General features: G+C 40.6%; 1 protein-coding gene across 1 annotated transcript in view; it reads left to right on the forward strand.

The window, feature by feature from the left end:
• LOC118820638 (synaptic vesicle glycoprotein 2C-like) overlaps positions 1-21,942 on the forward strand; it is a 66,990-nt gene that overhangs the window by 10,721 nt on the left and 34,327 nt on the right. The window contains exon 3 of the mRNA XM_036589025.1: positions 15,747-15,927. Coding sequence (XP_036444918.1) covers positions 15,747-15,927 — 181 coding nt within the window. The remainder of the gene's footprint in view (positions 1-15,746; positions 15,928-21,942) is intronic.

A 21,942-nucleotide genomic window follows, 5' to 3' on the forward strand; every position in this document is an offset into this window, starting at 1 on the left:
GAAAAATTATGTCTCTCTCTCTCTATCTCTCCCTCCCCCTTTCTCTCTCTCCTTCCACTCTGCCTGCAACTTTTTAGTTGATTTTAGTGTTTATTATTTTTTTGTTTTACTATTTTATTATTATAATTATTACTATTGTTGTTTCAGTGTTTTATCGTACTTAAGTCCTTTGTTCATTTTAATGTAATAGAGTTGTTTTAATTGTTAAAACTTTTCTCTCTTTTTTACTGTTTTAATACAGTCACATGCAAAAGTTTGTACACCAGAAGTTCATGTTTTTTCCAGTGTGTTAATTTCAGTCAATAAACTGTAACTGTGTATTAAAACATGCAGAGGTGTGTCTCTGTGGAGGACGTAGCTTATTTACACTTAGAAAATCAACAAAACTCTTAGAGAGAGAGAGAGATGCCTAATATTTCTTGGATTGAAAGTATGGTTCTGTGAAAAATCTTCAAAGAACCCCCACATAATGCAAGGTTTTCACACAAATGAACTTTATCTTACTTCTTATATTGTCGGTGATCCATTCAGAGTGTTGGTCTTCATCTCCTTTAACTGATAAAAGGGCAATTCCACTGTTTTTTATGAAAATAGTTATGAAATAGTTATGAATGCACTGCCTGATGTCTGAGACATTGTTTTATGACCGTTATAAGATAAGCTTTTAGTCTAAACCATGTATTTTATGTACTTTCATGGTGAACAGGTACAGGGTGTTGTTAGGCATAGTCACAAAAGAAAACTTATTATTTTGAGATTTAGCATATTTTAACATCGTGAACCTCACATATAAAACTCAGAAGACCCGTGTAGGTTCACTTGTGGTTTTGGATAGTAAATAAAATGTATTTTTATATACATTCATGGTGAACAGGTACAGGGTGTTGTTAGGCAAAATAGTCCCAAAAGAAAACTCTTTTTTTTCTCACCTTTACCATTTATTTACCATTTTTAACACTGAATATAAAAACTCAGAAGACACATGTAGGTTTATTGGTGGTTTTGAACAGTAAATAAAATGGCTGTATTTTTGTTGTAGACATTCTGAGCCCTGATTCCTATCAGTCAGTAAGTTTCTCTAAAATGAAACGTTTCAACAACTTTTTAACAAACGAAATATGCAGAATTTTTAAAATAATTGGTGGAATTGCCCTTTAAAATCTGCCACAGAGTAGTTGGTGAGCGTGCCTGTTCACACTGATGATAGTGAAATGGATCAGCACGTGGAACTGGAGTTTTCTGTGAGCTGTGTTTCCTATCACTGTGTAAAAGAAGCTCCATGCTGCCTTTACTGCTGGATGCGCTGTGATAGTTTCTTATTGTTTTTGACACAAATAAAATAAAAATCTAGGAATTGCAGGGTTTGACTTACGTTATTGAAGACAGAGCAAAAGAAAGAAAGACAGAAAGAAAGAAAGTAAAAGAAAGAAAGAAAGAAAGAAAGTCAAAATAATACACAAATAAAGAAGAAAGGTTTCAAATCTGGCTTTTAAAAATGTATTTCATAACATAATACTATTATTTTGTACTGCAATACCTAAAAATACTCATTTTTAAAAGGAAACTAAGAATTAAATGAGTAAAAAAAACCTGTTGGTTCTCTTACTGGGTGAGGCTGGGGGGGTTTAGGGAAACTTTCAGGCTAAATCAAACACCCCCCGGGCGACTCCACCTGCGGGCCTCACTTTGGGCGGCTCTGCCACAGAAGAACCTCTCTGAGTTCCCTAATCAATATTGTGAATGAGATGTTTAGGTGGGTTATTAGGGGGGCGTCGCTGCAGTGCTGTGGGAGGAGTTAACATCTCTGTATCTCCACAGTTTGAGTCACTGATCAAACTCATTGATGCTTTCAATCCAAATCCAGAGTATTGATTAGATCTGTTGATCTTTTACTCCTCGGTTCTCACAGCGCTGACAGCAGGCCTGTGGATAAAGAACTGAAGAGGATTTAAAGACGGTTCTCATCTGCTTTGATCTCTGCTTATGTGGGGTTTAATGGTTCTTAACAGGTCAATCTAATGAAAGTGAAAACAACGGGGATAAGGATGTTGTCAGAAAGAGAGAGAGAGAGAGAAATGAAAAGAAAGAAAGAAAGGAAGAAAGAAAGGAAGGAAGAAAGAAAGGAAGAAAGAAAACAAGAAAGAAAGACTGAAAGGAAGAAAGAAAGACAGGATTCATTCAATCCACCTTTATTTAACTAGGGGTCCACTGAAGGAGACCCTTGTGTTTATGATGTAGCCGGTCACTATAACACAAAGGGACTGAACAGAATAAACGTATGTGATGATGAAAGTGCAGCGGTGAAAAGAACAATAAAGCTCGAGGACATGCAAAAGTTTGGGCGCCCCAGTCGGATTGCATGTTTTGTTGATTTTATAAGTGTAAATAAGCTGCGTCCTCCACAGAGACACACCTCTGCGTTTAATACACAGTTATGGCTTATTGACTGAAATTAACACACTGGAAAAAACATGAACTTCTGGTGTACAAACTTTTGCATGTGACTGTATTAAAACAGTAAAAAAGAGAGAAAAGTTTTAACAATGAAAACAACTCTATTACATTAAAATGAACAAAGGAACTTAAGTACAATAAAACAATGAAACAACAACAGTAATAATATTATAATAAAACAGTAAAATAAAAAAATAGTAAACACTAAAATCAACTAAAACGTTGCAGGCAGAGTGGAAGGAGAGAGAGAGGGGAGGGAAAGAAGACAGAGAGACAAAGAGAAGGGAGGGAGAGAGAGAACAGAAAGAAAGAATGAAAGAAAGAAAGAAAGAAAAAGAAAGAAAGAAAGGAAGAAAGAAAGAAAGAAAGAAAGAAAGAAAGAAAGGAAGGAAGGAAGACAAACGTTTTAACAATTAAAACAATACTATTACATTAAAATGAACAAAGGAAATTAAGTACGATAAAACAATGAAACAACAGTAATAATATTATAATAAAATAGTAAAACAAAAAAATAATAAACACTAAAATCAACTAAACAGTTGCAGTGGAAGGAGAGCGAGCGAGACAGAGAGAGACAGAGAGAGAGAGAGAGAGAGAGAGAGAGAGGGAGAGACAGAGAGAGGGAGAGAACAGAAAAAGGCCAAAGAGTGAGGGTTAAGGGAGAATCTGAGCACTCTCTGTTATGAAGCCCCAGACAGTGTGTGTGAGAGACGGAGGGTGAACGAGGCCTGAGCTCATCAGGGAGAGCACTTGTGTGACTCATCAGAAGAAAGTGGCGCCGCGCTCGATTTAAAGCTCAGCTTGACCCCTTCATTGTTTGTGTGTGGGTATGTGTGTGTGTGTGTGTGTGTGTGTGTGTGTGTGTGTGTGTGTGTGTGTGTGTGTGTGTGTGTGTATAGTCTGGATCTTCATTTCTTTATTCTGGCTGTAGGACTCCAGTCCAGCCTTTAAGGGACCGTATTCTTTATTTTTACTGCATTTCATTTTCTCCACTTATTTGGTCACTTATAATGTTTGTGTGGCTTTAAATACCAAAACTGGCCATAGTTCATTTTTACATGCTCTTTATTCCTTAGAATTGCACAGACTGTTTTTGTTACTGTGCCTTTAAGACTGATGTATGTTAATGAGCTCTGTTCTGATTGGCTGAAACACTCCTTATAACTTCAGAATGTAAGTACATGTGTTGGTTTTCAGGACATCACATAAACAATGAATTCAAAAAGGGCTGTTTTTGAAGCTTAGTTTAGGGAGTGAACTGTACATTTGGACCTGTTTTATGTTTTTTATAAAAATTCAGTTTTAAGTGATATGAGCACTTTACCTCATTTAAAAATATACACCAACCAGGCATAACATTATGACCACCTCCTTGTTTCTACGCTCATTGTCCATTTTATCAGCTCCACTTACTATATAGGTGCACTTTGTAGTTCTACAGTTACAGACTGTAGTCCATCTGTTTCTCTGCATACTTTGTTAGCCCCCTTTTACCCTGTTCTTCAGTGGTCAGGACCCCCATGGACCCTCACAGAGCAGGTACTGTTTGGGTGGTGGGTCATTCTCAGCACTGCAGTAACACTGACGTGGTGGTGGTGTGTTAGTGTGTGTTGCGCTGGTCTGAGTGGATCAGACACAGCAGTGCTGCTGGAGTTTTTAAACACCTCAGTGTCACTGCTGGGCTGAGAATAGTCCACCAACCAAAAATATCCAGCCAACAGCGTCCTGTGGGCAGCATCCTGTGACCACTGATGACGGACTAGAGTGATGACCAACACAAACTGTGCAGCAGCAGATGAGCTATCGTCTCTGACTTTACATCTACGAGGTGGACTGACAAGGTAGGAGTGTCTAATAGAGTGGACAGTGAGTGGACACAGTGTTTAAAAACTCCAGCAGCACTGATGTGTGAGCTTCAGCTTGTATGTCATGCAATGTCAAAAACACAGTGTGTGGGTGGAGTGGTGGACATTTCCACTCCTCGTTCTGCAATCACTCCACCTCAGCTCCATTCCGGGTTTTCTATTTCCCACTTCTAGCTCACACACCAGGGAAAACCCACTCTACGTTTGCTCCATATGATTTATTGCTAAAATATTTATTGTTATATCTTGAACATATGAACAAGACACTACACACTTTCATTAAATATATAATCTGTGGCCGTTACTAAACAGAAAACTCGAAAAAAGTGTAAAAAAAAATGAAAACAACAATTGGGAAAAAAATCCTTTAGATTTTCATTTTTTTCAGTGTGTGAATAAGAGCTTAGAAGTGGAACTCTTCTGAGTTTGGTCTGTAATAGCCGAGCTGAGCTCAGTCTACCGCTGTGCTAATTTTATTCTGCCCTTAACAAATACCCACTATCAGTACATTAATCATAGCAATAAAACCTAAAACTAAAACTGAAACTAATTAAAAACTATAGTTTTTATTTTCTGAAAAGTAAAAGTAAATCTAAACCTATTACTGAAACTAAACTAAAACTAAATGGTTGTTTCAAGCCTATACCTCTCAGGCTTATTATATATTATAGCTTTTAACTGTTTTCATTAGTTTTTATTTGTGTTTAAAAACTATAATAACTCTGGTAAGTATAGGCTTGGAACAACGGCCCAATCACAAGCCAGAGGGTAAACAAACGCATGTGCTTTAAACACGATCTGCTTAATCATTTGTGCAGCAAAATGGACGACACGAGAGCAACTATGTGTAATATTGCCACAGCACTCGTCACACAGAGGCAGTGAGAGTGGAAATAAAAGGCTGGAGTGGAACTCGAGCGATTCCAGAATGAGAGACAACACCGACAGTTCGACTCTCTATAAAGCTGCTCTGCACTCTGGGCAAAATCACGCCGCTCCGCTCTCACTCCACACCCGATCCGCACCACTCACACACTCTGATCAGAAACCAAATAGGTTTAACACACAGTTTGAGACGACTGAGTGATTATCTAGGTGTTGAATCTGCTGATGGTAACTGGTATAAACTTCTACTACTTACTGGCAACATGAACTAAAACTGAAGACACCAATGTCAGACACCAGCCCTGTGCTGGATGATCAACTGTAGCTGGGATGAGAGGGGAAACTGGGTAATTTTGATGTTTCGCTAAATCACTCTGTCCTCTCTGTCGAGTCTCGCTGTCACAGCTGTCACTCAGACGGGACTCCTGCGGGAGCACCGGGATACGGAGGAAATCCGAAGGACTCTCTGAGCACCACTGAACAAACAGAGTCAGTCAGACGTTTCTGTCTGCAGCCAGCCGTAATCCAGAGAGAGAGGGAGAGAGAGAGAGAGGGAGAGACGTGGGGGGGCTGTGTTAAGCAATACTTTTTCTCGCATGAAGTAATTATACATGCTGAGCAGAGTTAAACTAATAAAGAACAGAGGCTCGCTGGACCTGAGGAGCTGAAACCATAAAGAAAAGTTTCTCTCTTTGAGCGGAAAACAGAGAAGGAATTACGCGGTATTCCTTTTAAGAAGCAGGAAGTGTAGATACATTTCGGAAAGTCATTTTGTAGTGAGGGAAGTGCAATATACAACAAATTGGAATCACAGTTCAAAAGTTTGGAATCACAGTTTAAAAGTTTGGAATCACCATTTAAAAATTTGGAATCACACTTCAAAAGTTTGGAATCACCTTTTAAAAGTTTGGAATCACAGTTCAGAAGTTTGGAATCATTGTTTAAAAGTTTGGAATCACAGTTTTAAAGATTGGAATCACTGTTTAAAAGTTTGGAATTGCAGTTTAAAAGATTGGAATCACAGTTTAAATGATTGGAATCACAGTTTAAAAGATTGGAATCACAGTTTAAAAGATTGGAATCACAGTTCAAAAGTTTGAAATCATTGTTTAAAAGTTTGGAATCGCAGTTTAAAAGATTGGAATCACTGTTTAAATGATTGGAATCACAGTTTAAAAGTTTGGAATCACAGTTTAAATGATTGGAATCACAGTTTAAAAGTTTGGAATCACAGTTTAAAAGTTTGGAATCACAATTTAAATGATTGGAATCACAGTTTAAAAGTTTGGAATCACAGTTTTCTATAAAATAAAAAAGCTAATCTTGTCAGTGCATGCAGGTCACTCACTTAATCTAAAAATAAGTATGGAAGTTTAGTTTCTGTGACCCTCGTGATTAGATTATGCTTTATTATATGCTTCATACATTTCATCGCTGTCTGATCAGAACCTTGTATCTCCAAAATGCTAACTTTACAGGAGAAAAACTGTTGATTTTTTTCCAATTTTGGACCGTTGCTGTTGGTTTCTTATGAAATTTTACCACAATGCAAAGGGTAACTGGATTTTTAAAATTATGCAAAATGGTAACAAATGACAAAATACAACGGATCCTTCTCAGCTTCACCTTACAGTTTACTCTACAATAGACCGTTCTTTATTACGTAAATACATACCCACTGCTGGGCGAGCTGAGATAGGTGGCTACTAGCCTAGTGGGAGGAGTGGTGAGGCAGCAATCAGAGCATTGTGGGCTCAAATCCCAGCACTCACTGACTGCTGGCATCGCTGTGCTGCTAACAGACTAGAATTGCTATGGTTATCCAGGTGGTTGGTAAGGTGTTGTTAGGCTATTCAACATGGTTCATAAGGTGTTGTTAAGACATTGCTATTGTATCCAAAGTGATTGGTAAGGTGTTGCGAGACCGTTGCTATGGGTATGCAGGTGGTTGGTAAGGTGTTGCTAGGCTATTCCACATGGTTCTTAAGGTGTTGTTAAGACATTGCTATTGTATCTCAGGTGGTTGTTAAGGTGTTGCTAAGACATTGCTATTGTATTCCAGGTGGTCTAAGGTGTTGCCCTTCTGTTGCTATGGTATTCCAAGTGGTTGGTAAGGTGTTGCTAGGCTATTCAACATGGTTCATAAGGTGTTGCTCTACTGTTGCTATTGTATCCCAAGTGATTGGTAAGGTGTTGCGAGATCATTGCTATGGCTATCCAGGTGGTTGGTAAGGTGTTTCTAGGCTATTCCACATGGTTCGTAAGGCGTTGCTAAGGCATTTCTATGGTATCCCAGGTGGTTATTAGGTGTTACTGAGAAATTGCTATCATATCCCAGGTGGTTGTTATGGTGCTGCTAAGACATTGGCATTGTATCCCAGGTGGTCTAAGGTGTTGCTCGACCGTTGCTATGGTATTCCAGGTGGTTGGTAAGGTGTTTCTAGGCTATTCCACATGGTTCGTAGGGTGTTGCTAAGGCATTGCCATGGTATCCCAGGTGGTTATTAAGGTGTTGCTAAGAAATTGCTGTCGTATCCCAGGTGGTTGTTACGGTGTTGCTAAGACATTGCTATTGTATCCCAGGTGGTCTAAGGTGTTGCTTGACCGTTGCTATGGTATTCCATGTGGTTGGTAAGGTGTTGCTAGGCTATTCCACATGGTTCGTAAGGTGTTGCTAAGGCATTGCTATCGTATCCCAGGTGGTTATTAAGGTGTTGCTAAGAAATTGCTATCGTATCCCAGGTGGTTGTTAAGGTGTTGCTAAGAAATTGCTACTGTATCCCAGGTGGTCTAAGGTGTTGCTTGACCATTGCTATGGTATTCCAAGTGGTTGGTAAGGTGTTGTTAGGCTATTCCACATGGTTTGTAAGGTGTTGCTAGGACATTGCCATTGTATCCGAAGCAGTTGGTAAGGTGTTGCTAGACCGTTGCTATGGTTATCCAGGTGGTTGGTAAGGCGTTGCTAGGCCTTTGCCATGGTATCCTCAGTGGTTACTCTTTTCATGATATCTCAGGTGGTTGCTAAGACAGAATGACTCAGTTTCAGGATGTTAAGAGTTCCTCTATTCATTCCTATGAAAGAATTGAGTTGGAAAGAACACTGTATGAAGACCGTAAGTGAAATTGGTTAAAAAAGCACAAGCAGCCTATTCAGGTATAGTCTCTACAATCCTGGAGAGTTTTGTGATTCTAGCTCAAAAGCTGTCAGAGGAGTAGTGCTGCAATTTTTTGACCATAAAATGAAAAGAAGAAGAAAACGAAGCACAGTAAGTTGACTTTTTCAAGCCAACTTATTGAAGGTATATTGAATGAGAAATGCTGAAGTGTATTGGTTTTTTTATTGTACGTCAGATCCTGGAGCGCCGTCTTTATTGCCTTTCTGCACTGAGGCCGCTCAGCGCTACAGAACGACTGCCAAACAAGAATATTAACCCGAGTTTGACCTTCAGAGGAGTGATGGACTAGATGAGCCTGTGTGCACTGATGGCTTCTGTTCTTTCTTTCTTCTTCTTCCTCTCTCTCTATTCACTGTGTGTGTGTTGTATTACACTTTGCACAGCTCATTGGGCCGATACAACTACATCACCTTCAGATCAGCAGGGTGGTAACAGCGGCAGGAACTGGCAGATTAACTTCAAACCAGTAGAAGGCCCCCTCTAGATTTCTGACCGTTAAAAAATCTCCAATGCCAATGAAATATATTACAAAATGAAAGGCCGCCATGGGCGAAGGCGCTGGGTTTATTGCATACTGGTGCTTTTCTCCACCTTCGGTAAATAAAAGAGACTGATAAAGGTCTCCTTAGTTCAGAGGTCAGCAACCCAAATGTTAAGAAGAGCCGTTTTGTCCTTTCAGCAAAAATCAATCCACCTTGGGAGCCACAACATTTTATATCCATTTTACCACCTTGGCTGTAAATATGTCTCAGTATGTGCTGATGTCCTAGTATAGGATAAAAAATATAATACAAACAAAAGCACAGACTTACTTTACTCTGCTTTAAGCTTTAGCTTAGCTATAGGTTTTTTTTCGCATCTCTGGCAGGAAACTTCTCCTCAAAAGTGAAATAGTTTCTTGTAAAATGTCTCTCAATGTTCAACTTTTTACGAGGCTGAAGTTGCTTCTCATTCACCAGCTTTCTCGCTCGCCAGCTTCTTGTTCAAATTTTCCCCTTGGAAAATGGGAAATGGGAAAATTTGAACAAGAAGCTGGCGAGCGAGAAACTGACGTCAGCTTTGCAACTTTTTAGTATTTGATAGTTTCTCAATGCAGATTAAACGTGTCAGGAAACCAGCTGGAGTGATTATAAACGCAAATAAGTCTGTTCGTCTCCAAATTGTCGATTTTTGTCTTAAATCTCTCTCTTTGCCGTTTCGTTAGCTGCTAGCTAGGCGAGATTGGTATCTGTGTTGCTATGGTGACCAGCAGTCTGCGTTGATCTTCAGGGTTAAAGGGTGAATTAGCAGTTCTACATTAACTCCAGCGTTTGAGACCATTTAATGTTAAAACTGTGTTGAACGACCAGCAGAGCTTTATTTTACTGTAAAGCAGGATTATTTTATATTAGCTACACATATATTTCTGCTGTGGAGACACAACAGGGCATTAAAAGAGCTGCATGCGGCTCCGGAGCCTCATGTTGCTGACCCCTGGACTAGATCATCACAAAGCTTACTTTGAAAAAGCAACATGAACACTGCAATCTTCAGCCATTTGCTCTAAACATCTAAGCCTAGTCCTGTAAAAGGCAGGTCAGTTAGCCTTTACCCACTGTGACGTACGAGGCTAAAGACATACAGTCATATGCAAAAGTTTGAACACCCCTGGTCAAACTTAAACACATTTTTCTGCAAATTTTAGAGCACAAATTCTATTTTCTATTAATTTAACATACTGTAAAAAAAAATAAACGTATAAAATATGCCATTACTTTTGAACAGGCCAAATTTAAAGTTTCATTTTCTTCCAATATGTTAAATTCAGCCAATAAACAGTAATTTTTTTAAGAGTTTTCGGCCTAATTTTAGCCACACCCCTGCATTCTAGAGCAGGAAGTGAGACTGCATCCCTGTCTCTCATGGCCACATGGTGAACAATTAGATCCCATTGTTTTGTGTCCCAAAGTCTGATAATCAGTGTGGAACAGTGTGGAATTGTCACTACTGTAACATATTTTCTGCAATCAAGTCCCCATATTTGTGTTTTGATGAAAAATGTGATGATTTTATGTGTGTCCAGCTTTTCAAAGCTGCATTTGCTAGTCATGTACTGGCTAGCATTTTTGAGTTCTGCTCAAAATAAGCTAAAATTGTCATTACCGAAACAAATTCTAAGCAAAAAAATACATATACTCCATCAACATTACTAAAAAAAAACAAAAACAGACAGAAAATTCATTTTAAGGGAGTGTTATAAGGGAATGTTAAGGGAGTTAAGTGATATTTAATTGAAAACTTATTAAGATGTCTCATGCAAGCGAGCGCTGGACTGCAGCGCCTAATGCACACGGCGTTAATGCGGCTTTGCTTCTACTACACACTAACCTGCCAAGCTGAATATCACATGTTGATTTCATCTGGGGTTAAACAGCTATTAGTGCTGCTGAGTCTGTTAGGCCTACAGCAGGTGGGGCTCACTCGCTCCTGGGAGTGCATTAGAGCGAAGTCAGCTGAACGAATGCTGTGTAGGACTGAGTAAATGGAGTCTGGGTACAGTAGATTATCTCAGGCCTTAGTGCGCAGCGTCTCTCTGATGGATGGTTTTGCTGAAGTGGTGGTGCTGGGTGTCTCAGCGCCTGTCAGCCTGTAATGGATCACCTGCCTTCACCATCAAGCCTGCGCAGCCAGATAACACGGACTGCTTTCTGCATATCAGCCAGCATCAGAGAGAGAGAGAGTGTAGGGTTGTCCGATTCGTGAACGTAACGCTCTTTTGAACCAGCTCTTTTCAGTGAATCAATCGAACCGATTCAAAAGTGCACCTGATTTGAACTTTTCCGTATCATCTCTGCAACGTTTACATCCACATTAAAGGCTGAAACATTGTAATATAAATAGAATATTATTTTTTTACAATTTAGCCTCCTAAACTCATAACACATGTGAGGAATTACCTCTTTGAATTTGCGTCTGTTTTCTCTCTGCAGCCTGTAGCTTTCTGCTATGTTTTTTGTGCATGTGGCCGCTAAAGCCAGGTGTACACTGTGTGATTTTAGCCCGTTTTTAAGCCCCATTTGGTCGGAGCCGACTGGATTTCATGATCGGGCCAAATTTCAGCTTCGTCGGCCATCATTTGCTGTGCACTGTGAGAGGGGAAACGATGCCCGATTAACTGCCCAAAAGAGCTTTGATTGAGCAGTCGGACAATTAGATGGATTTCTGACCTGTCGCTTGTCTCACAGTCTGAGCAGCCTCACAAACCGATTTCTCGAAGTCGCACCCAAAACCTCACACAACCACAGCCTCCACTCCAACACGGAGACAAAAAAGCCCACATTTGCGGCACCAGCGACCGTATATGATGACTTTGCTCCGTTTGACTGAGTTGAATTGTGTTATAAATAAATACGTGTTTTTTGTCTGTGTAGAGCTGTCTGTCTGCAGACTGCCTGCTCTTCAGCTACAGTGCACAGTGTGGCTCAAGTTAGCAAAGCTGCTGTAGCGGTTTGTCAATGGCTGAATCTCAAACAGCCCCTACTTCCTATGTAGTGCACTAATTTCTGACTGCTACACCAAAATAGTGCAGTTTGTCCTGTATGGAACTGTGCACACATGGCTGAATCTCAGAAGGCTATTTATTAGACATGTGATGCACTTTATGGGTGCAGGAGCAACTATTTAAACATGTGGTGCACTATGTAGGGAGCAGGGAGCATCTGAGATTCAGCCAGTGTTTTTGCTCGGGACTCGGAGGCGCAGCTGACTGTGGGGGCTGCGTTTGACGTGCAGTGGAAACACCAATGTCACGTCATGTCATTCGGACTGAGTGTTTTCGTACAGTGCGAGTATATAAATCACAGGCTTTGTTCGTACACGATAGGTGATTCAAACATACAGTATGTGAACAGAGCATTTCACACCAAACCACAATGATTTTGTTTATGTTTAATTGTGCCAAATTTTTGAAATTCCCCTTTCTCCCCTTACATGGTCAGGGCCCACCAGCAGGCCCAAAGTTTTATTACACCCTTCAATAACCAAAGAATAGCTCAACCAGTTTGCATTAAAGTCTGCGTAGTTACTGAATATTAAGCCTTGGTATGTAATAAGCCTGGGTTTTAAGCGTTTTGACGGCTGTTTTTGTTTTATGTTGATGCCGTAAACTTCTTGGTTCTATGTGTAGTTTTATACAGAGGCTTTGATTAACATTGTCATGTAGGCCAAGTGTTCATAGAGATATACTAGTCAGTTTGTCTGGTCCACAGCACCTGCCCGCCGGACCACAATGAGTTATTGACAAACTGAACGTTTGATTCATTAAAACGAACTGTTTGAATGATCCGGTTCAGGAAAATTAATCAAACTTCCCATCCATAGAAATATCAAGAGAAAAGGAAATACTTTTGGGGCACAATAAGAGAGAGAGAGAGAGAGAGAGGGAGAGGGATGAGTGTCTGTTCCCTCACAGTGGGGGAAGTGGACGGCAAACGATCGCTCCTCTCGCCCTCAGAACAAATTAGCATTTTTATTAGCATATCTTGGCCGAGGAGACTCGAGTGGGTTTATTGAGTGTGTATTGTCAGAGCAGAGTGACTGATCACCGCTTTGTCCTTTACACTAACTCAAGCGGATCAGAGGAAAACAGGAGGAATATAGACGTAACAAACTGGTCAACACTGCGTCCAAAACAGCCGATAAGCACTGCGAACAAGATCTGCCTGTTTGTTACTGTGAAGCCAGTTTAAGGGTGTCAGGCCAACTCGTGTTAACTTGATTCTACAATTGTTGAAACTGATAACATGACTGTGGTCTATGTTTATTTATATTTCAGGGACAGTACTTTATTTTTGGGGTCTACCAGTATAGATTTACATGCTTCAGTGTTCCAAAAACACATGATTTTTCTCATACTGTACATCTCTATTCACCCTCTGTCTAAAACGCTCTGTTAGAGCTCCTGTGTCATTAAGCTCCACCTCCTGATGAGCCCAGAGTGCTCCGATTGGTCAGCTCATCCTCGCTGTACGGTGATTCAAACTGTCCTGAGTGCGACCAGCAGGTGATGTAGACCTGCACGTTTGCTCCCAATAGCAGCACTGAAGGTCTTAATGCTAATTTTAGCGAAGTCTTAGCATGACACTTTAAACATACACTGTATGACCAAAAGTATGTGGACACTCCTAATTACTGACTTCAGGTGTTTCAGCCACATCCATTGCTAACAGGTGTATTAAAAGCTCATACAACAAGCTCATATAGGTGTGATGGTTAAGTGTCCACATACTTTTGACCATAAAGTGTATCTTCCCCACTGACTATTAAGAAACACATAATAAAGAGACTGTATGATAAGCAGTCAGTAGGCATTAGATGGTATGCTTGTCTGCTTGTACTGTTTATGGTCGCTAAGTAAGCTTGATATCTGCAGGCTTAGCTGCTTGGCTAGGCACTGCTGCACACACCAGTCACCCTACGACCATCAACCATGCCCGTTGTGTGCTGTGTTTTTGGCTAACCCTCTAAAACCTATCCCAAATTTCCCACCCTGAATAGTCTACATTCCCACCCACATTTAGCCCAACATTTCTCTTGGTTGTTCCCAGATGTTCTTGTTACGAGATCACGACTGTCCCCACGAGACTACAGTTCTAGAGTACTTTAGAAAGTGCAGACCCCAGAGAAAGCAGGACAGGGTGGATGACTGTATGGAGACACAAGAGTGTAAACTGTCAAGAGTAAGAGAAGAAGAGACGAGCCTCCTCTGCTTTGCTGTGTGAGCTGTTTTATCACAGCTTTAGTCTTTGTAGTCAGCATTTTATGCCAGTGTTTGTGTATGTATGTATATTCTGGGCCAGCTGGGCCTCCAGGCTGTTACAGCTACAGTATCAGAGGGAAATGGATCTGCCTGGCTCTGTTTTTCATGTTCTAGCTCTCTCTCTCCGTCTGTGGCTTTGCTGAGCATAAGGAACGTGTCTTAAAGAAGCACTCGTTCAATCAGACCTGTAGTTTTCAATTACAGCAGTCGGTTTCATGCATGTATGTGTACGTAGGCATGTTTGTGCCTGCAACATATGCTTATAGTGCCCGCATAATCTGGGCAAAATTATTTGTTAAGTTTTTCCATGAAAACAACCAGAATTCACTCTGTACAGCCATGTTAGAGGCAAAAATAAGACTAGATTTTCACATGCATTAAAGAATTCCAAAATGTTTTACATGGACTGATGTGAAATGCTCCGTTCACAGTGGTGGTGATGGGAACCAGACGCCTGAGTAGTTTAATGCCTCGAAAAGCTCCCTCACAGAAAGCTATTACAATAAATGGTTATGAATACTACGGAGCCCCTAAGGTGACATGGAGATTATTTTTTAAGTAAGTCAAGAGCATGAATTATTATATTAAGGCCATGAGTTAAGTTTCTTGTGATCACAAATTAATATATCGAGGCCACGTGGCCATGAGAAACTTAACTCGTGGCCTTAACATATTAATATTTTTTTAATAAGATTATTTTTTAATCAGTCATGAGCATGAATTAATATATTAAGGCACCGAATTAAGTTTTGTGTGGCCACAAATTAATAAATTCGAGGCCACACGGCCATGAAAAACGTGCATATTAATTTGTGGCCTAAATATATTAATTAGTAGGTTAGACGAAACCTAACTTGAGTTAACACTAATTAATATATTGAGGCCATGAAAAACGTAACATGTCATTTGGATGTTCAGGTCCAATTGTGAACCTTAAATAAGTTTTTCCAGGTGAAAAGTTCGTATTTGTACCTTTTCATAACTGAATGTTTTAAACAGAACAGTAAAATAAAAGCCTGGAGACGAGACGGGGTGTGTGGAGTCAGTACAGCTTAGAACATATCATTTCAGTGGATTATGGTTCAGTTATGTTCCCTGACTAAAGGTACTGAGATGGACCCTTGAGGGTTCCACCCCAGTGATGAGAGGGGGACTGCCCCAGTGACAGTTTCGTACCTTTATTTCTGAGAGTGTACCTGTTATATAACCATGATACCAGCAAGCTCTTCAATTTAGTGTATGCCAGTGTTTTAAACCAGTCCTCAGGGACCCCAGAAAAGACCCCCAGACGGTCCCTCTCCCCCTGTGTGTTGCAAGTTAGGTTGCAGCAAAAATCTGGACCGTGTGAAAGTCCCTGTGGACTGGTTTGGGAACTACTGCTATACACTTATGTGTTAGTGTAATGACTCCAGTACTGAACTGAACTGAAGTGGATAGAAATTTCCTTTCTTTTTTCTTCCTTTCTGTCTGATTTCATCCACTGTGCATTTCAAATCCTAAAAACCAAAACAGACTCAACACAAATGATTCATAACCTTTTATAACCCCTCTCTCTGTGATCTGCAGGTAGTATTGTGTACCTGGGGATGATGGTGGGAGCGTTCTTCTGGGGCGGTTTGTCGGATAAAGTGGGCAGACGGCAGTGCCTGCTGGTGTGTATGTCTGTCAACGGCTTCTTCGCCTTCCTGTCCTCGTTCGTGCAGGGCTACAGCACGTTCCTCTTCTGCAGGATGCTCTCGGGGTTTGGGTGAGTACCTTCCCTACAGGGCTAAGAACAGCTTGGAGAACTCTCTCTGGTACACACTTAAAAAAGATGGCTCTTCAAGGGCTCTTAAGTAAAGGGAATGGTTCTATTTAGAGCCATGAGTTCTATGTAGATCCATGTGCGTGCTTCAATGGTTCTTCAGTTTGGTGGAGAAAGTGTTGTATATAGAACCTATTTGAAAACGGTTCTATATAGCACCAAAAATGATTGAAACAGTAGGAGAACCATATACAACACATTCTCCATCAGTCTGAAGAACCATTTCACCATGCAAAGAACCATTTAAGCATATACAGTACTCATGATTATAAATAGAACCACTGCCTTTATTAAAGAACCCTTGAAGAACCATCTTTTTCAAGTTTGTAGTATGATTTATCTGAAGATGCGCCTTGGGTTCTTGTCCAAAATGTCAAAATGTTAAAGGTAATAGAGAACCTGGTTACACACTTACTGGCCACTTTATTGGAAACCCCTGCCTTGTAGTTGTATTTCCTCTAGCCTTCTTTCATAATCAGTTAGTCTACACTGTTAGAAATAAAGGTTCTGTGCAGGTACATTTTTCGTTCATCAAGGTACAAACAGTGTAAATGTTCCCTCAAAGGTACAACAGTGGTTTTAAGGTCTGATTCTGCACCTTAAATAAGTTTGTCCAGGTGAAAAGTTCGTATTTGTACCTTTTCATAACCGAATGTTTTAAAACAGATCAGTAAAATAAAAGCCTGGAGACGAGACGGGGTGTGTGGAGTCAGTACAGCTTAGAACACATCATTTCAGTGGATTATGGTTCAGTTATGTTCCCTGACTAAAGGTACTGAGATGGACCCTTGAGGGTTCCACCCCAGTGACAAGAGGAGAACTGCCCCAGTGAACGTTTAGTACTTTTATTTTCTGCGAGTGTATTGACTCTTGTATTGGCTTTGTATTACTTCATTTATTTCATAATATTTCTCTCCTCTCTATGTAAACCAGGTGGTCCTAATCTTGGGTAAAGCTTCTGTAATCATTCCCCTGACCAATCACAGGCTATGTCTCTTGCCCCACCCACACAGAACAACTTTAGAGTCAGAGAAACTCAGTGAGCTAAAGCTAACACTGCATAACCAGAAGCTCGTTGTTTATCCAACACCAACATTATTTATTCATCTGTTCTTTCATTTCTGCAATGTTTCGTCCATCCGTCCGTCTGCTCATCTGTTTGTCCGTGACTTTTCTCGTCCAGTTAGCTGTTAGCACATAAAAGCTGGATAATGATTTAAGTTCTGTAAGAGGGGCAGAGCAAGCTAGGAGTGTTGGACAGAGAGCTGTGAGTCAAGATGATCATTAGCCACGCCCACACAGTTCTCAGAAAGTTTTGATGAGGAGTTGTTAAGCCGTGTTTTGTCTTATTTATATCTTATATATTTCATTGAAGTTTTGTTAAACTTCAAGTTTAGTATCATACAAACATTTTTAATATTTTACTCTGTGTTCCTTGGGACATTAGATAGATAGATAGATAGATAGATAGATAGATAGATAGATAGATAGATATAGATCTATCGATAGATCTATCTATCTATCTATCTATCTATCTATCTATCTAATGTCCCAAGGAACACAGAGTAAAATATTAAAAATATATATTAAAAAAATATATTACTATATTAAAATAAAAATTATTAATATATTATATTAAAAAAAGATAGATAGATAGATAGATGGATGGATGGATGGGTGGGTGAATGGATGGATGGATGGATGGATGGATAGAACTTCATTTTTTTTTAACTGCAGTGTTTCAGTAGCAAGGCATATAATTGCACATACAACTTACATAAACCATGCAGAAAATAAAAAAATAGAAATAAAAATAGACATAAGCTAAAGTATATAAAAGTATAAGTATCTATATTTGCATATTTACATGGCATATAAGACAGAGTTGTTGTGTTTACATGAGAGCAGGTGCTAAGTGGTATGAGGTAGTCTAAAAGCATAATGAGTACAGACATAACTAGGAGTTGCAGCAGTATTACAGAGTAAAGTGCGCAGTGAGAGTCGTTACAGTAGCGGTTATGATATATTGCACAGTGTGTATTAACAGGAGGGGTGATATAGTGATGAGGTTCAGCTCAGTTCAGACAGCAGGAGATCAGAACCATCTCTGCAGTAAGGAGACTCGCTGTAGAGCCGTATATCAGTGGGTAAGAAAGATCTCACACGGCCTCTTTATCACAGCGCAGCTGTAACAGTCTGACCTGAATGTGCTTCTCTGTTTATCCAGTGTAGCATGCAGGGGCTGTGAGGTGCTGTCCAAGACGGCTAACAGCTTGTTGAGTGTCCTCTGTTCTGCCACAACCTCCAGAGAGTCCAGCTTGACTCCAACAACAGAGCCAGCCTTCCTAATAAGTTTGTTTATTTTGTTCAGAGCACTTCTGATAATGCTGCTGCCCTAGAACACAACAGCAGAGAATAGAGCACTCACTACAACAGAGTGGTAGAATAATTTATCTATATCTATTTGATTATCATCACTGTTTATGATTCTATAGCTGTGTCCCAATTCAGTGCGCAAAGGCTGAACCGAAATGAGATGGTCTGCTCTACGGTGGACAGCACCGCTGTTCCCGCCCTCACCGCTGCTTCACGAAACGCCGCTCATCAAGTTCTGTTAAAGTTCTCAAGTTCTCATCAAGTTCTGTTAAACTTTGATTTTATTTTTTTATTTTTTCATTTATTAGAGCTGGAGATGCTTCTCTCTGTCGGCTCTTTGCTTCCTAAAACAAAACGAAATGTTAATCTAAGTTTTGCTTCAGACCACATCGGTTTTTTAACATTTGTATCGTTGGCTATTCGACTCAGTTTAAACCCAATACTTACATTTAAAGTATCTCCTCAGCCGCCGTTCGCTCCTCTGCTGACGCCGCCACGTTCTTGAATCCTCCCCGGCACGCAGTGAACCTCGGGATATGTTGGTTGGCGAAGGACCACCCTTTGGGTCCTTCTTTGCCTTGGAAAAGAAGGACACGTTTCTCGGACGCATATGAAGGAGCGTTCAAAATGGGACAGCCTAGTCGCACCACTGTGACGCAATCGGCCTTCAAATGCAGCCTCAGAAGGATGCAGCCTCTGAATTGGGACGCAGCTTTAATGTGTCTGCCTAGTTGACATCTGATACATGAAAAAGCTCTCTGCATTAAACACTACTACCCATAGGAAAAAACTTCTTTCTTAAGATTGTCTCAGAGAAATAAAGCAGATCTCACTATTATATTAATGAAGAATCACAGATTTCTGAATTGTTTCTCCAGATTAACATCAGCATTTCACTGTGAGAAGTTCTGGTGATGAAGGAGAAAAGCACGGGTTCTCCTTTTGCCCTGACAGATGATGATGAGATCTCATACTTTTCTTATGGAGATTTTATCCAGCTGAGACTGTGGTGAGACGAGTGAGACACTAAAGAGTTAAGCCACAAGTGTGACAACATTTTGATCAAAGTGAGAAAATCTGAGTTTTATTTCTCAGGAGCCGAATTTCAGAAACAGGAGAATATGACTAAAGTCTCACTCTGATCTCAAACTGGACTGTGTCTAGGAGAAGAACCTGAGATCGAGAGGAGATCTCATTTAGAGCATTTCTTTCCTCTGGGGATGTTTGTGGCTGGCGTGAACGACTGGCATGTTTATGATCTCAGAACTGTGTATTTTACAGATTTGATGTTGATCAAATTTGATGTTGTTTGTGTTTGAAACTTTATTTTTAATCTTTCCATATTTGTCCGTGTTTGAAGTTTGGTGTTGTAGCTGATCGTCCTCTCTGCAGCGAGGGCCTCGGACGACTCGAGGGCTCTTTAATTATCCTCATCCAGAGCCGTTTTACTCATTTAATGCTAGAGGGTTCTTTACAGCGGTCCAGGGAGCAGTTTAGCGTTTGATTGGGCTGCGGCAGGAGTTTGACCTCAGTTTGACCTCAGGCTGTAACCGTGGCAGTTAAGGGGCCTCTGTCTCTCTATGGGGGTCTCTGCTCTCGGAGTAAAACACACACAGACACACAGGGACCCCCCGCACCTTCCAGCACGTTCAGTCTGACTCCATGCTGAGATGAACACTCCTCTGTGAGTGTCTCTCTCCCTCATTTTCACCATCTCTCTTTCTCCCTCTGTCTCTTTCTGTCTCACTTTCTATTTCTTTTTTCTTTCTTTCTCGTTCTCTCCGCTCTGTTTCTCTCTCTTACTCTCCACTCTGTTTCTCTCTCTTTCTCTCTCTCTCTCATATAACTCTCTCTTTTCTCTTTCTCTCTCATCTACCCTTTCCTCATATATCTCTCTCCTTCTTGTTTCTCTCTCATTTTTTCATCCTCTCTCACTCTATCTCTCTCTGTTTTATTTTTCTCCTCTTTTCCCTTACCCTCTCCTTCTTTCTCTCTCCTTTATCTCGGTCTCACTCTCTTTTTAACTCACCTTTTGTTTCTCTTTTTTCTTTCTCTATCTCTCACCTTTTGTTTCTCTTTTTTGTTTCTCTCTCTCTTACTTTTTCTCTCTCTCCCTCGTCTCTGTCCCCCTCTGCCTCTTTTTCCTTTCTTTCTCTCCCTCTCCACTCTCTTCCTCTCTTTCTATCTGTCACATATATCTTCCCCCCTCTCTTTTCTCTTCCTCTCTCATCTTCCGGTCTCTCATATATCTTTCCTTCTTGTTTCTCTCTCATTTTTTCATCCTCTCTCATTCTGTCTCTCTCTATTTATTTCTTTCTTCTCTCCCCTCACTCTCTCCCTCTTTCTCTCCTCTTACTCTCCCCTTTATCTCTCTCTCACTCTCTAACTCTTTTTCACCCCTTTGCCTCTCTCACTCTCACTCTGTCCCTCTTTCTCTCCCCTTTATCTCTCTCTCTCATTCTCTCCCTCTTTCTCTCCCCTTTATCTCTCTCTCACTCTCCCTCTTTCTCTCCCCTTTATCTCTCTCTTTCACTCTCCCTCTTTCTCTCCCCTTTATCTCTCTACCTCTCTCACTCTACCCATCTGTCTTTTCTCTTTATCTCTCTCACTCTCTCCCTCTTTCTCTCCCCTTTCTCTCTCTCTCTCACTCTCTTTTTAACTCGCTCTTTGTTTCTCTTTTTTGTTTCTTTCTTTCTTTCTCTCTCTCTTTCTCCCTCTTCTCTCTCCCCTTCTACCCCTTTTCTCTTTCTTTCTCTCTCTCTCTACCTTGTACGCATACAGCTTTCTCTCATCCTTTCTCATTCTACATTTTCAAGGTTTCTTAGGAAAGAAAATGGTTCTATATAGCACCAAAAAGGGTTCTCCTATTGTTTCAAGCTTGACATCGTAACAATGGCAGAACCCTTTTTGGTGCCATATAGAACCATTTTCAAGAAGATTCTATGCAGAACCATCTACAGCACATTCTCCATCAGTATGAAGAACCATTTCATGACGCAAAGAACCCTTTAATCATGCAAAGGGTTCTTTGAGTGTTCATGGTTCTATATAGAACCATTTTCTTTACCAAGAACCATCTTTTTAAGAATGTACCTTGCTGTTTTTCTCAGTCTTCTATCTCTCGCTTTCTTTCTCTCTTTTCTTTTCCCCGCCTCTGTCCGCATTTCTCTCTCTCTCTCTCTTTTTTTATGTTTCTACCCATCCCCGGCCCCACCCACACACACACACACACACACACACACACACACACACCCTCTGTTTTTATGTCGCTCTGTGCGTAAGTTATGGGTCAGTGCCAGCAGGTTAAAACAGCCCAGTGAGCAGTATGTTCTGCTCTGACATTGCAGCAGTGAGAGAGGGAGAGGGAGGGAGAGAGAGAGACGGAGGGAGGGAGAGAGAGATAGAGAGAGGGAGATAGAGAAAGAGGGGGAGAGAGAGAGAGGCAGGTGCAGTACAGCAGTGCGTTTTATTGCTAATTGAATGAGTGGCCTGTGCTCTGTCCTTGTGGAGGGCTTATCTTCAGCAGTGCTGCTTCTCCAATCTGCAGCCCCTCCACCACCACTACCCCACCTCCCCACGCTC

This window comes from Colossoma macropomum, unplaced genomic scaffold, assembly GCF_904425465.1.
Source record: "Colossoma macropomum unplaced genomic scaffold, Colossoma_macropomum, whole genome shotgun sequence".
NCBI classification, from domain to species: domain Eukaryota; kingdom Metazoa; phylum Chordata; class Actinopteri; order Characiformes; family Serrasalmidae; genus Colossoma; species Colossoma macropomum.